Raw genomic sequence first — 17,543 nt, forward strand, 5'->3', positions numbered from 1 at the left:
CATCCTTTTGGTTTAGATATGTGGATGACACTTTGGTTGTCTGTTCTTTTTCTACCCCCGCAGTGCGACGGATATCAAGGAGCTGAAGATCTTGGAGCTGCCGCCTGATCCTGCGATCTTCCAGCACACGCAGATGCCGCTTCACAACGGAACAGCACCTGTGGCGATGACCAACGGTGCCCAGTCGGCCTCTCACCCTATTGCCAGGTACCACGCGTTAACCACAAAAATACGACAAGGACCACCCCCCCCACAGTGGAGCGTTAACAGACTGTTAGGACAAATGCCGTTAGCGAACACCTACGAAGGCCGGCAAAGCACACGAGCTCGTGGGTGGCCAGCACCGCGTCCGGCCGCCTTTGTTTCCCCACAGTGGCGATGTTTGCACATCGCATCAGGTACCAATTTTGAGGCCGAGTCGACCTAGGGGAGGCCTAGGACCGGTTCAGATAATTGTCACGTTGGCTGCGAGCGGGAATCGAACTCGGGTCGCCGGGTTCATAGCGCAGCCCGCTGACCGCTGCGCTACCGCTCCCCTAAATTCGCATTAACCACAAAACCACACAAAGACACACATGCCCAGCACATGCTGTTATGACATTGTTCTTGTAACCAGACCACCTGTTTGAATGAAACCAAGCCCAAATATTGCAGCTCGGCGATTAATATTTACTGAGATGCAGCCTCTTTTTTTTAAGCTGCAGAGTTAAGGGGGGAGGGAAGTGGGTGAACATGTTGGTGTGTCCCAACTTTTTAGCATTTGTTGCACGTTGCAGAGGTTCGAGGCCGTCATAGTTAATGTATTGAATGTAAAAATATCATCCATAAGAGGTTTTTTGGGTTAGATCGCGTAAATATATGTGTCATTAAAACCAACCACCACCCGACACAGCCATTTGCTTCTTTTGAGGATCTGAGAGTGGTATTTAGAATGACAAAAGTTTCCATTCCTCCTTGTGCTGAGCATACATTAAGGAGCCGCACCTCCGATTAGCACGGTTGGCTACGTACGGTGCGAACGAAGTTCAATACGCACATGAATTAGCTCATGGCTTTACCTCTCACTCTCTCTGACCGGGCCGTCTGGCTGTCCCCGCGATGCCGTGACGCAGGCGAGGGGAGCGGGAGGCCGAGGCCGTCGATTCCTCATCGCAGCAGCAACAGCAGCAGCAGCCGCCATCCTCGCGCGCCCACACAGATGTGCCAGGCTCCACACCCTCCAAGGGGTTCCGCCGCCGACACAACTCCTGTGAGAGCCTTCGCTCACTCGCTCTGCACTGCACACAGTCGGCGTGAATGCGGGAGACGCCACGGTGGCTAGGAGATGTTGACTCCCTCGCCTGGTTTACAGGAGGTCGTGGGTTCGAGCCCGACCCTGACGCCTGCTGCTGTGTATTTGGAGTTTGCGTGTCCTCCCCGTGGTCGTGTGGATCTTTCTCCGGGTTTTCCCTCCACATTTAGATTCAACATGTGTTTATAAAGTATTTGACTACAAAAAGTTTCCACATGCTGATAAGCCACTTCGTGGAGCTATCATTTGTGGCCAGGTCGCTTCTGACAGAGAGAGACGTAACTGAGAGGTAAAATAAAAAATAGTTTAGCGTAATGGTCAGCAGCACACTGGACATGCAACACAGGGCTCGCGGCACGCCATTTAAAACACTTGAGCTAAATTCGTGCGAAGACCAGAGGGGGGGGGAGTGGTTTCATGCAGTCTGAGAATATTTCACACCCATTATTATTGTGGTTAGTTGGCTTATTAGTTATTCACAGTTTTTATGACCGCAAGCGACGGCCGTCGCACACCGACGGCTCGGCGTGGAGTCGTGACCGGGAACGCGAGGGGTGACGGTCCGCGTGCGGCAGGGTCGTCGAGCAACCGGCAGGCGCTGATGGGCACGACCCCAAAGCGTAACGCCGGCGGCCGCGGCGGTGCCGCCGCCGGCGGCGGCCGGCGCTCTGGGCGCGACGAGGACTGCTTCGCCGACGACCTCGACGACCTCCTGGACACGGAGTTCGACTTCGAGAAGAACCTCGCGCTGTTCGACAAGGCCGCCGTCTTCCAGGTGCCGGAGCCGCGCGCCGGCGCCGCACCAGCGTGCCGAGCCGCCGAGCTAAGCGGCGGTTTGAGCCTGGGCAGCGCGTGGAGGGGCGGCACCGCGGGTGGTATGAATTTGGGTCGTTTTGAAAGGCTTCGTCGCTACGCGCCTCCGACTGCCTTGGTTGGCTACATACGGTGCTAAAGAAGTTCAGTATACGTACGTACGTGTGCAGCGAGCAGCAGAGGTCCAGTGCAGTCGCCTGCTCCTCTCCGTGATGTATAAATTGTGCGTCTCGTACTGCGAGTCGGTGTTTTACACTCGCGTTCGTCTATGAAGAGCGGTGGTGCAGCGGTTAGCGCGCTGCATTACGTATGTATGTTGAACTTATTTTGCACCGTACGTAGCTAACCGTGCTGCCCACACCACCCACTCGTGCGCCGTGCCGGCCTTCACAGGTCCTACTGGACGTCGGTGAAAAATAATTTTGTAGCTCCTCGGATTCCCCCAATATAAATTAATATTCTGATTCTGCAACTCGCGAACGGCACTTGCCCCAACGGCGCGCTAAGAGGCTATACGGTGACGCCCCAGTTCGCTTCCCGCTCACGGCCAACGCCGGTGACGATTATCTGAAGCGGTCCTCTGCCTGCAGGAAATCGAGATGCACCACGGCGGAGGGGCAGCGCAGGCCAACGGGGCGGCGGCGGCGGTGCGCGCTCGCGGCACTCCGCCCGCCGACACGCAGAAGTACCGGCACGACGAGAACGTCCTAGCGGCGGCCGCTGCTCCCGGCGAGTTCCACAGGATCGACGTGCCCCAGCCGGGGCCCAAGCTGTACTGCACAGGTACGCACACGCACACGCGCGCTAAGACACACGCAGGTACACTCCCCCCACCACGTATGGCCTTGACAGGATGGACATCCCACAGCCTGCGGCCACATGGTGTGGCGACGACGACGACGTAAACACAAACACCACCACCACGATGAACACCACAGATAAAGATGCCCCCCTCCCGTATAGCCTTGACAGGCTGTTGGAGCAAGTGCTGTTAGTGAGTAGCAGCGCCTATGAAGACCGACATTGGCACATGAGAGGTTGGTGGGTGGACAGCACCACGCCCGGCCACCTTTGTCTCCCCGGTGGCGATGTTTACACACAGCACCAGGTACTCATTTTGAGGCCGAGTCTACCTAGGGGAGGCCCAGGACCGGTTCAGATAATCATCACTGGTGTTGGACATGAGCGGGAATCGATCTCAGCTTGCCGGGTTTGTAGCACAGCGCAGTGACTGTTACACTACCGCTCCCCACACACTCACGCATGGCACACGTGGACACTCGCACACACCAATACCTGGTCCAGTGTGTAAACATCGCCACTGGGGAGACAAAGGCGGCCGGTTGTGGTGTTGGCCACCCACCACCTCGTGTGCTGTGCCGGCCTTCATAGGTGCTCACTAACAGCACTTGCCCCTACAGTCTGTTAAGGCTACACGGGGGATCTTTGTCTTTGTGTGTGTGTGTCAGCTGGCCACCCACCGCCTCGTGTGCCGTGCCGGCCTTCGTAAGTGTCGCTCGCTAACAGCACTTGCTCAACAGTCTGTTCAGGCTATAGAGGGGATTTCTGTCTGTGTACCCGCGCGTGCGTGCGTGTGCTGGCGCTGAGACACGGGGATGGTGGTGCCCAGCGTGAGCCCAGCGCTGCACCGGCAGCTCCTGGGAGCGGCGGAGCGAGCGGGGCTCACGGCGGAGCGGCGCCGCGACGTGCTGGGGGTGTGCGCCACGCAGATGGCGCTGTCCCTGCTCGGGGGCTCCAACCGGTGCGCCTGGTCACACACTCACACGCTCACTCGATAACACGCTCACACACTAACACACTCACGCTCACTAACACGCTCACACGCTCACACACTAACACACTCGCGCTCACTAACATACTCTCACACTTGCTCGTTGTTTTACGCTATTGCTTATTCCGGTGACCCAGGTCACTTTTGCAAATGAGACTCATCCTCTGCTCTGGCTTTAACAAACTCAACTTTAATCTCAGAATCAGAATATTTATTTATACTGGAGGAATCCGTTGTGCTATGAAGCTCTTTGTCACCGATGTCCAGAATCTACAAATGCGCTGGAAAGTAAAATACAAAGGACCGGGTGGCACCTCGGCACGTGGCCTGTAATCTGGCGCCGTGGAAGCAGCGAGGTTTGGCGGATCGCACAAAACGTCGTGAAGTGCCGTGACCCTGGCTCGCCGCGAGAAGAGGGTACAGCGAAGTAAAAACGAATCTCAGACTATTTTTATTTGACCAGGTGAGGCCCTACTGAGCTATGTAGCTCTTTCAGAAGCGACCTGGCCACAAATGATAGCCCAATGAAGTGGCTAAGATCACCTATCAGTATGGGATAGAGTGTTGCACCCTCGCACGCGTGTGGGTGTGTGTGTCACACCCGCGTGGGTGCGTCTGTGTGTGTGCGTCTCACACCCGCGTGGGTGCGTCTGTGTGTGTCTCCCGCCCACACACGCGTGCGCAGCATGGACCCCAAGAACTCGCATCAGCGGCCCACGGTGGTGGTGCTGTGCGGGCCGCACCGGCGCGGCGCGCAGGGCGCGTGCGTGGCGCGCCACCTCGCCAACCGCGACGTGCGCGTCGTCGCGCTCGTGCCGCGAGCGCCGCCGGGAGGCCTCGCCGAGGAGGTGCGACTGCTGGAGAGGACGACGACGGCCCGGTGCGTCGGCAGCGTCGCCGGTAAGGAGCGCCGGGCTCCCGCCGCCCCCCACGTCCCCCCGCCGCCCCCCCCGCCCCGAGGCAGGTGAAGCCGAGTCCGCGAGAGGGAATCTCCGTGTCGCCCCCTCCCCTCAGAGCTGCCCGGCGCCGCCGTGGACCTCGTCGTCGAGTGCCTGCTGGGCGACCCCGACGAGAGCGCCGCCGCCGCTGGTCCGCTCGGCCGCCTCAAGCCGCCGCGGGAAGCGGCCGCCTGGGCCGCGGCCACCCTGGCCCCGCTGCTCGCCGTCGATCCGCCGCCCCCGGCTTGTCCCGCCGCCGCCTCGTCGCAGGACGCGCCCGGCGAGGCCGGCGGCGGCGTCGCGTTCGCGGCCAAGTGGTCGCTCGTGCCGGGCCTGCCGTCGAGCCTGGGCGAGGGCGCGGGCCGCGTGTACCTGTGCGACGTGGGCATCCCCGTGCGGGTGTTCGAGGAGGTGGGCATTGCCTATCACTCGCCCTTCGGCTGCAAGTTTGTCATTCCGCTGCACAGCACGTAAAAGCGATCGCGGTGCGACTGTGCGTGTGTGCGACTGTGCGAGTGTGAGCGCGTGTCTGTGTGTGTGCGCGTGATGGGGAGCAGTCGCACGGCGGTTCGCGCACCGAGCTACGGACCTTGGCACCCCAAATTCCGATTCCCGCTCACGACTGACGACAGCGTCAAATATTTTAACCGGTCCTGGCACCTCCCTTAGGTCAACTCGGCTTGAAATAGATACCTGGTGCGACGTGTAAACATCGCCACCGAGGAGACAAAGGTGGCTGGGCGTGGCGCTGGCCACCCACTTCCTCGTGTGCCGTGACGGCCTTCACACGCCCTCGCTTGCAGCACTTTCCCCAACATTCTGTTGAGCTTGTATGGGGGAGCTTTGTCTATGTGTGTGCAAGCCGTTGAGTGTGGTGGTCACGTGTTGCAGGTCTCGTGAGATCAGGCAGGGGTGAGGAATCTTACCGGATGCGGATTTAAGCCGATTACATACCTCCGATTAGCACGGTTGGGTACGTGCGGAATGTACGTACGTACATTCAGGGGGCAGCCACACGTTCACGCGCACACAACACCCACACAAAACACACAACACACACACAACACACACCACACGCACACACCACACGCACACACCACACGCCACACGCACACACCACACGCAACACACGCACACACCACACGCAACACACGCACACACAACACACGCACACACACAACGCACACACACAACGCACACACACAACGCACACACACACCCACAACACACACACACTCCTCGGTCACTCCCATCACTGCAAGATGCCCTCAGTGACGGGAGCGACGTCACGGCGTTTCCAGGTCGTAGATAATATCCCGGCACGGGAGTTGGAATAACGATAGAACTTTCTCACTCATTTCACGTGTGACGATGATGGGGGGGAAGCGTGGGTTTACTCCCACCTCTTCCGAGACATCTGGCCGGCATGAAAGAGTAGGCCAAAGTCACCCTCGATGAGAGTTCGCTCGCGTGGGAGGCCCCTTCCGCAAGCCGCTGCAGGGCTGCACCTTTACCCTTCTTTACCTTGTACGCGATTACTAAAGCTCAACTAGAACTACATTTGTATTTTACCAGCTAAGGCCCACTTGAGCTGTACAGCGCTTTCTCAGAAGCGACTTGGCTATCACAAATGATAGCTCAACGAAGAGGCTTATGTGGAAATGCATAGCAGCCAAATGACTATGAAACGTGTGATGTCGATTCTAAATGTGGAGGGAAAAACTAGAGGTACACAGACAAAAATCCACGTGACCACGGGGAGAGAGACACGCAAACTCCAAATATACAGCGGGCGTCCGGGTCAGGATCGAACCCACGACCTCCTGTGTATCAGGCGAGGTAGTTAACATCTCCTAGCCACCGCGGCGCTTAGTTCAGCTCGCACTGACGGTTCAGTATCGTTCCGCGGGCCGTTTCGAAGCGGTGGTCCCCACGCGTTTGTGGCGGTCCGCATCGCGCACCTCCGATACGTCCAGTGACGTAGGCGCCCCAGCCCCCCCAGCCCCTGACATGGGAAAAACTGGGGGGGGGGGGGCGGCAGGGTTATGGGGGCAAGAGAGAGATTAAGTCACGGAGTACGGTCCGGGGCTTCATGGGTAAAGTTGTTTGATTCTCTTTGTTGAAGTTGCGTTTTATCGAGTTCGGTTCATCGAGCGAAGTTTGCGAGCGCGTGCCGGTGAGAATGCGTGGCTGGGGTGTACAGCGGACGAGAGGCTCAAATACGCGCGGCGTCTGGTGACCAAAGCACCCAGGATGCGCCAAATATCGCCAGTTCCCTGAAGCTCAGCAAGGGGGGGTTGGGCCCCGGGGTGGTGCCCCAGGGTGGTGCTTAGCTGCTCGAATTCCACGCACGGCAGGTCGTCATAGGCTGCTGCTGCTGCTGGGCAACGTGGGTGAGGGCGGCGGGAGGCCATTGCAACACAAACCCATTGCTGCGCTGCTCCTGTACTACTATGCATCCACATCTGTACTCCCCACCCTCAACCCGCACGGCGATGGTCAAATGACTCCCCCTTTGACATGCACGGGTGTGGTTGGGGGAGGCCCTCATCCAGCAGTAGGTTGACAGAGGGGTGGGGCTGTACATGTACATACGTTGTTGGTAATGGGGGTGCTCTGTCCGGGCATATTTCCTTGCACGCTGTGGGGTACGCGAGTGCGCACTTGTTGACGCACGTGTTGACGCACGTGTTGACGCACGTGTTGACGCACGTGTTGACGCACGTGTTGACGCACGTGTTGACGCACGTGTTGACGCACGCACATGTACGGTTATTGTTTAGGCCATCATTCCTGAGAATCCCCCATGTTGGGTACAGATTACCTATAATCGCTGGGTGGCATTTAACTCCATGGCATTAGCTCCTGGGTTCTCATCCAGGCAGCTGAACGTGATTAACCTGGGTCCTCCATTGTGGCGAGTTGATGGCGTCAGTTTAACACGCAGTAGTAGTAGTCGACTTTTGCGACCAATATTATCCAGGAGGTCTTTTTTTTTGGGATTAGATCGCGTAAATATAAATGTGTTGTTAAACCCGCCACCAGCCGACACAGCCAATGAGTAAGGATGGTCACGTAAACAGAAGGTGCCAGTTCCTCGTTCAGCACACCGGTGTGTTGGAGATTAAACCCACAACATTGACAATTCGAATACGACGTTTCACTGGTAAGTACAACCAGCCCCACCACCGCACGTGTTGAGGGTTTAATCTCCAACACACAACCGGTTTGCTGATATCGTAACTTAATTGGCACGTTCTGTTTACGTGACAAACCTGACTAATTGGCTGTGTCGGGTGGTGGCGGGTTTAACGACACATTTATATTGACGCCGTCCAATCCAACAAAAACCTCTTGGATCGATGGTCCCAGCTCGGTCACCATTTACTGCACACACACAACAACAACATCGCATTCAATTTGGTTCTGCACTTAATTTGCTGCAAATTTAGCTCTGAGATTGCAAAAATCGGTTTGACTGTTACGTAACGAACAGCAGTAGAGGGGGCAAGTGCTGCCCTCCCTTGTGTGTGTGTAGAACAAATGTCACTTGAAGAATTCGGAAGTAGCTTTGTGATATCCACTTCTGTGGGCCCTTCTCTAGTACAGAGGGGTCGCACTGCTCTGTGAGAGTTACGAATCGTTGCTTAGTCTCGTGTCGCGACGCTGATAGCAACAATCGTGATCCAATTGGAGCAGCGACAACAGCATAAAAAATCCGGGACAAAAATTGTGGCATTTATTTGGACACCCGAGTATGCGCAGTGCCTGTTTGCCGTACCTAGGAAGGGAGCCACAGTTTACATATCAAACTTAAGTGTCGTGAATGTTCATACAGCAAACATTTTTCATTTTTATTCCCCACCCGCACCCAAATGGGTGAAGATCGGCGATGGTAATTGCCATAATGCCAAGCGAAGGATTTGTGATGTTTGGCTACGCTGAATTTTACTGTTGCCATTGTTGAGCACTGTCAGTTACAGCGAAAATAAAGATGTTTTCTTCATGCGTTTATCACAGAATCTCGTCTTGTGTTTTGAGGTTTGACAGTATTGCAGATGTATGTATAGTATGTATGTTGGTGTTTCATTTGATGTCCATCCTCCCCCCGCACCTCTGTATGGTGCAAAAGAAGTTCAACATACGTACATGTTCAACTTCTTTCGCACCGTACATAGCCAACCGTGCTAATCAAACTAAACACACAAAAAGCAGTTCTAAACGCATGAGTGTTTCATCCAGATGAGAGGCTGGGGTAGCATGTTCTGCTCACGTAACCGTGTTTCGTTTATTGAAGGGTTTTACAAAAATTACGGGCGAAACATTTAGGCAGGCGAGCAAGAGCGCGAACAAACACGTTAAGGCCGGCGTGAACAAGAAGATGGTGCAGGTTAAATCCCTGGCCTTTCATCTCCACCCTGCAGCTGCTGGGCCACAACCCTGAACCACATCCACTGCACAAATCATGGTAGCAGTGGCGGCAGCGGCAGCAGCAGCTGATGTGGTTATACTCGATGATGATTGATTCACGAATGGGAAAATAGTAAACTCTCCGGGCAGTGTGCGGTGTCGTCTGTGGTCCCCACCCAGGACAGAACCACAGGACGAATCGATGCTCGAATCTCAGATATGGAGGCGGCGGCATCGTCACCACAGCATCGATGACGATTCGCCACTCTGCTACTCCTGACACGAACGTCTGGCACATCACCTCCATGGAGAATCACGGCTTATCATCATCAAAAGCCACATGAGGAAAAAGACAGACCCATCGCCTCACTCTCAGACCCATACTCACCCAAAGACCCAGACCTGTATAGAGACCCAGACTCGCATAGAAACCCTTATCACACAGATCGATATGAAGGAGGCATCACCACCACAGCGATCTTATCTTAAAGGAATCTATATAGCACCTTACCCAAGGCACTTTACACAATTAACGGTACATATGGATGTAATGGTGGAGATGAGGTAAATGAAATAGATGAAGTAAAGGGGCAAATCTGTGATGCGTGAATTCCGTGAAAGTGAAATTGGTGGCAGTAAATGATGACGAATGGAGTGAATGAATGATTTCATTTCAGTTTCATGTATTAGGTATAACCCTGCGAGCCATGCGGCTCTTGACTCGGGTGCAACCGCAACAAAACAAAAACATTAACAAGGAACATCTTAAAGTGACTACACGCAACAGAAAAATCCGGGAAAAAACGGCAAAGTCTTCCAGAAAAAGCACCGCATTTCAACGCTGTGTGCAAAAATCCCAGTGGGATGCAAGTCAAACAATAAGCAGCACCCTTAAGACAATTTAGATTAAAGTTATCAGGCTAACTCTGTACTACAACAAACAAACATGGCCAAACCAAAACCTTTACAAAATCACCAAAATAAAGCTATAAAAACAATGTAACAGTGATCATAGGAACTGTGATTCGAATGTAACAATAAACGATATACATAACATGTAAGACCAAACTTTGCAGCTGGCAGCATGAGTCACTCCATAACAGCAGGAGCATCAGTAGCAGTATCAACATTTTTCAATCCACCTTTAAAGATCAGCACACTATAATCAAAACTCAAGATAATACTTTGCAGCGGTCGTCCAGAACAATACATTTGATTTCAGGCCATTCTGAATAGCAGTGGCAGCTCGGGGTGTACAACTCCTCTAGAGCAGTTCTGAGTGAAGATCTCACAGTGATCCAAGCTGCAGTTTATTGGCGATAGCATTCCAGACCCTGGGGGCATCAATAGAAAAGGCCCTTGCTCCAGTATATGTACGGCAATAGGGAATGTGAAGCTGGTAAATGAGCGAAGACCTTAGGTCACATTTGTTCTTTGAAACAATGATGAATGGGGAATGAGTGAAATCCATATAATGAGAATATTAAGAGGGAAAAATAACAGTGGCGGTTATGACGGGGAGATTAAGGGGGGGGGGGGGGGGGTCGTAACACAAAAATAGTTTTAAGTTTTATCTGAGTTGGGTATCCACCCCTTACCATAACCAACATGTCGTGGTACTTTTACATCTAGAAAAAAAAAACTCGGTCTACTCGATGTCACTCCCGCCACCCTCTATCCACACCTCAACCTCAACCCGCTCGGGCTGCGTGTGGAGGTTGAAGTCGCCCGCATCTGTGTCCGCTCCCGAGGCAGAACCCTCTTCATCCGCGCGCTCTACCTTGACGCCGGGCCACGTCGCGAAGTCGTCGCCGGCTCCCAACTCGCGCTTCACCACGGCCACGGCGAAGGAGGGGCAGCGGCGCTCCGTCTGGGAGCCGGGCCCCTCCCCTGCTTCTCCCTTGACGGCCTCCGGAGTGAGGCCGTCGCGTTCTCCAGGCTCTCGCTTCACCGGAGCGAGGCCGTCGCGTTCTCCAGGCTCTCGCTTCACCGGCGCGAGGCCGTCGCGTTCTCCAGGCTCTCGCTTCACCGGCGCGGTGACGGCGGCGGGACTCGGCGCGCCGTTTCGCTCCGCCTCTCTCGCTTCACGGAGCTCTCCCAGCGGCCTGCCGCGAGTGACGAGCTCCCGGTCAGACGACCGCGCCGACTCCCCGTTGGCCGTCCACCCCGGGTGGACCACGGGGCGCCCGAACCCCTCCCCACGGCCACAACCATGGTCTCCCCTCGGAGCGGAAGTGACATCGTCCCCGCGGCTCTCCTGCGCCGCTGGCCACGTCTCGGGACCAGGGTTCCCTGCCGGTTCTCGCCCCGCGAGGGACAGGCTCGCCGCGGGTCCTCCTCTTCCGCGGTGGTCAAACCTCGCTATTTTCCCGCCGTGGGCCTTCTCGTGAGCGTTCCGGTTCCTCGAACGCTTGAAGCTCTTGCCGCACACGGCGCACTGGTAGGGTCTCGGGCCCGTGTGCGTCTCCTGGTGCCTCCGAAGGTCTTCCGGGCTCGCAAACACCTGGCCGCAGAAGGAACACCCGTGGACCTTCCGCCTCATGTGTATCCTACGGTGCTTCCTGAGATAGCCCGGCTGCGCGAACGCCTTGCCGCAGACGGCGCACTCGTAAGGCTTCCCGCCGGCGTGGATCCTGCGGTGCTTGCGCAGGCTCCCCACGTCGGCGAAGGCCCTCCCGCACGCGCCGCACGCGAACGGCCTGTCGCCCGCGTGCGCCCGCTCGTGGACGCGCAGGTGGCCCAGGTGCGCGAACGCCCTGCCGCACACGGCGCAGTCCAGCGACCTGCCGGCCGCGTGCGTCTCCGCGTGCCGCCGGAGATGCCCCGGCCGGGCGAAGCGCCTGCCGCACACGCCGCAGGCAGGCGGGGCGTCGCGCGCGTGCGTGGCCCGGTGCTTGCGGAGGGTGGTCCGCTGCGCGAAGGCCTTGCCGCAGTCCTCGCAGGCGAAGGGCCGGTCTCCCGTGTGCGTCCGCCGGTGCCTGTGCAGGGTGGTGGACTGCGCGAACGCCTTGCCGCACTCCTCGCACCTGAAGGGCCTCTCGCCCGTGTGCGTCCGCCTGTGGATGGTCATGCTGCTCCGTTGGTCCGTGCCGTAGGGGCACCGGTCGCACTGGTACCGCTTGGCGCAGGACGGCGTCGAGTATCCCTCCTCCACCCCGTCCTCCACCCCGTCCTCCACCCCGTCCTCCACCCCGTCCTCCACCCCGTCCTCCACCCCGTCCTCCACCCCGTCCTCCACCCCGTCCTCCACCCCGTCCACCACCCCGTCCTCCACCCCGTCCTCCACCCCGTCCTCCACCCCGTCCTCCACCCCGTCCTCCACCTCCTCCTCCGCTTCCTGCTTCACCACCTCTTGCTTCACCACCGCCTCCTCCATCCCCTCCTCCTCCTCCTGCTTCACCACCTGCTTCACCATCTCCTGCTTCACCATCTCCTCCTTCACGCCCTCCTCCATCCCCTCCTCCATCCCCTCCTCCACCCCCTCCTCCACCCCCTCCTTCATCTCCTCCTTCACCATCTCCTCCTTCACCACCTCCTCCATGTGATTCTATGCAGCAGCGGCAGAGGTGGAAGTGGCTACCACAGAGAACAAAACATCCAGCGTGCATACGGCCTTCCGTTAGCGTATGGCTTGAACAGAAATTTGCTGTTAGCGAGTGGCACCTATAAAGGCCGGATTGGGGCGGCCAGCACCATGACCGGCTGTCTCCATGGAGCCAATGTTTACACAAGTAGCAAATCGACTTCGGGGGAGGCCCTGGAGAAGTTCAGATAATCGTCAAAAGCACTCGTCATGTATAATAGATAACGCATACCTACTGATACACATGCACACAAAATATGAACATTTCTCCAATTAGTCGTGTAACAATAAAAACATGAGCAGGAAAAATCTCTCCACATACAAAATAAAAGCATGATTATTTACGCATCAGCCACACAGCCACCTGGGAGTACGCAATTTCAGCAGCATTGATACAGTACAAGCAAAACTCTGGACCGATTTCGACATTCATTTTCTCGTCAGCAGAGTCTGGCTCGTTTGAATCAATTCTGGTGAACTACCCATCTTACAGGCGAGGCGCCTATCTTGACAATTGCAAATGAATGTTGTCAATTAGTCATTTAGGTTGTTTAGATAATTGGCACGACTAAACATAGGAATGGACACAACTCGATAACCCCGCGTGACCAGTGACGGTGTTCGCTGCGGCGTGCTCACCCACTGCACTCTGGCGGTCTGTGCGTGGGGGGGGGCACTCCGCTCTCGTTTCAACACCCACGTGGTTGACAATCGCCGCACCGATGCAGCAGATTGTCGCCGGGCCGAACCCTGTTTACGTTCTGTGCGTGTTGCCGTAGTTATTAGCCATGGAAAATGTATATGCGTGCGGTATTTGCATTAAGTTGTTGTGTGTAGTGTATAATGTAGTGTAACATTTGACGCTGAAATAAATCGTCGCTACTCTCTTGTCTGTCACGGTGCCAATCACCGGACTGGGTTACGGCCTCTGGAGCGGTTTCGCCGGATCGGTCAGGCGGATAATGTTGAAAGCGGCCGGATAATCGATTATCAACTTGTGCGCGTCTGACCTCTTTCGCACCGTACGTAGCCAACCGCGCTTGGTCGACCCGTCCTCCCCCAAAGCCGCCTTTCACACCCCAAGCCGCCACCACGAGAGGCCCAGCGTGGTGAAGTATGGTCACAGGAAGCCGCGCGTGACAGACGAATGGAACAAAGAAGCGGGCTGGCGTGGAGCCGTGCCAGAGCCGTGCCAGACCCGTGCCGGGCCCTCCGCGCGGAGGAGCTTCCGCGTCCTCGTCCTGCGTGACGTCACATCCGCACGCCGCCGTGACGTCACGTCGCATATTTAAATACAAAGACGATTATTGACACTTAAAAGTTAGTCGATTACGCAACATCATCGGTCGATGGATACGAATGCTGACATGACGTCACAGCGAGACGGACGAGCGCTCCTCGTCGTGACGTCATCACGCGAGTGATGACGATGCGGGCGATGACGTCATCGCGCGAGTGATGACGATGTGGGGCGATGACGTCATCACGCGAGTTCGTGACGAGGTGGAGGAGGAGGAGAGGTCATGGCGGGGTCGACGTTGCTGCGTCTACGACTCTGGACGTGAGCGGCGCGGGACGCTCTGAGGTGCCTCGCGAGCCGCCCTCTCCTCCTCCCTCTCCTCCTCCCTCGCGGCGACGCCATGCTGCGTTAGTGTGTGTGTAGTGTGTACTGTGTGAGTGTAGTGTGTGTCTAGTGTGTAGTGTGTGTGTGTACTGTGTGTGTACTGTGTGGTGTGTGTGTAGTGTGTACTGTGTGTGTGTAGTGTGTGTGTACTGTGTCCAGTGTGTGTGTGTAGTGTAGTGTGTCTCTAGTGTGTGTGTGTACTGTGTGCTGTGTGTGTAGTGTGTGTGTACTATGTGCTGTGTAATGGTAGGTTTTTACCCTTTTAACTGGTACAAAACTGACACCTTTATTCAAGGCATCATGTTTGCAATGACGCCTTGAATAAAGGTGTCAGTTTTGTACCAGTTAAAAGGGTAAAAACCTACCATTATATTTTGCCACTGGTAAAAGAGATCTCATAGTGTATGTGCTGTGTGTTTAGTGTGTGTGCTGTATGTAGTGTGTGTGTAGAGTGTGTGTGTGTAGTGTGTGTGTAGAGTGTGTGTAGAGTGTGTGTGTGTACTGTGTGTACTGTGTACAGTGTGTACTGTGTGTGTACAGTGTGTGTACAGTGTGTGTACAGTGTGTGTACAGTGTGTGTACAGTGTGTGTGCAGTGTGTGTGCAGTGTGTGTGCAGTGTGTGTGTACTGTGTGCTGTGTGTGTAGTGTGTGTATGCTGTGTGTGTAGTGTGTGTAGTGTGTGTGTGTATTGTGTGTACTGTGTACAGTGTGTGTACTGTGTGAACAGTGTGTGTGTACTGTGTGCTGTGTGTAGTGTGTGTACTGTGTGTGTGTAGTGTGTGTACTGTGTGTGTGTAGTCTGTGTGTTTACTGTGTGTGTAGTGTGTGTCGTGTGTGATGTGTGTGTGAGTACTGCGCGTTAGTGTGTAATGCATCCAGTCGCTGTGTCACGTGTCTAGTTTGCTTCCCGTTTTGTCTGTGTGTGTGTACTGTGTGTGTGTACTGTGTGATGTGTGTGTGATGTGTGTGTGTCATGTGTGTGTGTGTGATGTGTGTGATATGTGTGTGGTGTCCACGCCGTCAGTGAACCGGTGGTGTTTTTGTCGTTCAATGCAGACTGGGAACTTTTTAACTTTATTGTATTTTACTCAATCCAATCTCAGAACCTTTTTATTTAATTGTCATGAAAATTACGGAGAGAGAAAAAAATAACACCGGCCTCAATCGCTTCGGTGTTTTCGCGTGAATTGTTGTGAAAGTGTCGTCTATCGCGTTAGTAAATAAACTAAATCTCAACATGCGGAAACGTTTGCGTTAGTTACGCAAGCGCGCAAGTAGTTCCGGCGCGGCGAGGTTGCGGATGAACACCGCGGAGCGAGAGGCGTCAGGCAGTGAACTGTACCAGAGGCTCTCTCGTCGCCGCAGTTACCTCGCTCGCATCTCGTCAACTTTGTCAAACATCAAAAAAAAACATCGCGCCCGTCAATAGCGTTGCCGCAATGAGTGGAAAGCGACCGATCGATCGCGAGAGCGCGGCCTCTGCCCGCAAGCGCAAAGTGATCGATTTGGGTCAGAAGATGGAAATTATAAAGAAGCACGAACGAGGTCAAACTCTGTCGTCCATCTCGCGCGAACTGGGCCTGGCGACCTCCACGGTGAACACGATCCTCAAGGACGCCGCTCGCATCAAGGAGCATGTCAAGGGGCTGGCCCCCTTGACGTCCACCGTGATCACGAAGCAGCGCTCTGGCGCCATCTACGAGATGGAGCAGCAGCTCACGCTGTGGATGGAGGGCAACGTGGAGGCGCTCAGCCTCGTGGCGGTGCAGGCCAAGGCCAGGAGCATTTTCGAAGCCGTGAAAGGGAAGCACGGAGACCCCGACGCCTCGTTTGCCGCCAGCCACGGGTGGTTCAACAGGTTCAAGGCTCGCTCGCGATTCGGCAACGCGGCGGTGAGCGGCGAGGCCGACCAAGGCGCGGCGGCGGAGCTGCTGCTGCTGTATCCACGCGTGCTGAGAAGAATCATCGACGAGGGGGGCTACACGGCACGGCAAGTCTTCAACGTGGACGAGACGGGGCTGTTTTGGAAGAGGATGCCAGAAAGGACGTTCCTCTCCAAGGAGGAGAACACGCGGCTGGGGTTTAAGCCTGGCAACGATCGCCTCTCGCTGCTGCTCGGCGCGAACGCCGCGGGAGATCACAGGCTGAAGCCTCTGCTCGTGTACCATTCGGAATGTCCACGAGCCTTCAAGGGCATCAGCAAGGCCACCCTTCCCGTCTATTACCGTTCTAATCCGACGGCCTGGGTAACGGCGGCAATTTTCGAGGATTGGTTCGTCAATTGTTTTATCCCCGAGGTGGAGAACTACTGCCGGGACGAGGGCATCCCGTTCAGGGTGCTGCTCGTGGTCGACAATGCCCCGAGCCACCCCGCGCACTTGGACGACTTCCACCCGAACGTCAAAGTCGTGTTTATCCCACCGAACGCAACATCGGCCCTCCAACCGATGGACCAGGGGGTCAACGCCAAGTGTAAAGCCTACTACCTGCGCAGGACCCTCGCTCAGGCATTAGAAGCCACGGAGGGAGACGGCGGCAAGAGCTTGCGCGAGTTTTGGGAAGCCTACGACGTGTACCAAGCCGTCCAGAACATCGCCAAGGCCTGGGCAGAGGTCACCCAGAGCTGCCTGAACGTCGCCTGGGACAAGCTGTGTCCCCCCCACGCGGTGGAGCCGCACGCGCGCAGAGGCCCCGAGGAGGACGAGTCGCACGCCGAGTTGGCGCAGCGCATCGTGGCCATCGCCGCCGAGCTCCGGCTGGAGGTCGACGCCGCCGACGTCGAGGAGCTCATCGAGTCTCACGGAGCGGAACTTTCTAGCGAAGACCTCGCGGCGCAGGCGGCGCAGGCGGCGGCGGCCAAGTCGGTGGCCGAGGAGGAGGAGGAGGCTCGAGACGAGGCGGCCGAAGAGCCGCGACGCTTCGGCGCCGCGCAGATGGCCGCCGCGTTCCGCGAGGTCGCCGCGGCCATGGCGCGCTTCGAGAGGATGGACCCCAACGCCTCGCGGTTCTTGGAGGTGAATCGAGGCGTCGAGGAGGCGCTGGCCTGTTACAGGGAGATACACGCAGAGAAGAAGAAGGCGGCCACCGTCAA

The 17,543-nt window shown here is 56.2% G+C and overlaps 2 protein-coding genes across 4 annotated transcripts in view; one reads left to right on the forward strand and one right to left on the reverse strand.

Annotated features, from left to right (window-relative positions):
* EDC3 (enhancer of mRNA decapping 3) overlaps nucleotides 1-8,850 on the forward strand; it is an 11,899-nt gene extending 3,049 nt beyond the window's left edge. For 2 of the 3 annotated variants that reach the window (XM_078881023.1, XM_078881022.1), the window contains exons 3-9: nucleotides 64-207; nucleotides 1,113-1,249; nucleotides 1,867-2,166; nucleotides 2,695-2,887; nucleotides 3,713-3,866; nucleotides 4,582-4,796; nucleotides 4,911-8,850. In XM_078881023.1, coding sequence (XP_078737149.1) covers nucleotides 64-207; nucleotides 1,113-1,249; nucleotides 1,867-2,166; nucleotides 2,695-2,887; nucleotides 3,713-3,866; nucleotides 4,582-4,796; nucleotides 4,911-5,355 — 1,588 coding nt within the window. In that variant the 3' untranslated portion in view covers nucleotides 5,356-8,850. The remainder of the gene's footprint in view (nucleotides 1-63; nucleotides 208-1,112; nucleotides 1,250-1,866; nucleotides 2,167-2,694; nucleotides 2,888-3,712; nucleotides 3,867-4,581; nucleotides 4,797-4,910) is intronic. The other variant, XM_078881024.1, reaches the window with a different exon arrangement.
* Nucleotides 8,851-9,077: 227 nt separating this feature from the next.
* On the reverse strand, nucleotides 9,078-12,710 carry LOC144950744 (uncharacterized). The gene has a single exon (XM_078880816.1). It carries the CDS (start codon nucleotides 12,708-12,710, stop codon nucleotides 10,893-10,895), a length of 1,818 nt encoding a protein of 605 aa, XP_078736942.1. The 3' UTR covers nucleotides 9,078-10,892.
* Nucleotides 12,711-17,543: the final 4,833 nt, after the last annotated feature.

The sequence above is a fragment of the Lampetra fluviatilis genome, chromosome 59 (genome assembly GCF_964198595.1).
Source record: "Lampetra fluviatilis chromosome 59, kcLamFluv1.1, whole genome shotgun sequence".
In the NCBI taxonomy this organism is placed as follows: Eukaryota; Metazoa; Chordata; class Hyperoartia; order Petromyzontiformes; family Petromyzontidae; genus Lampetra; species Lampetra fluviatilis.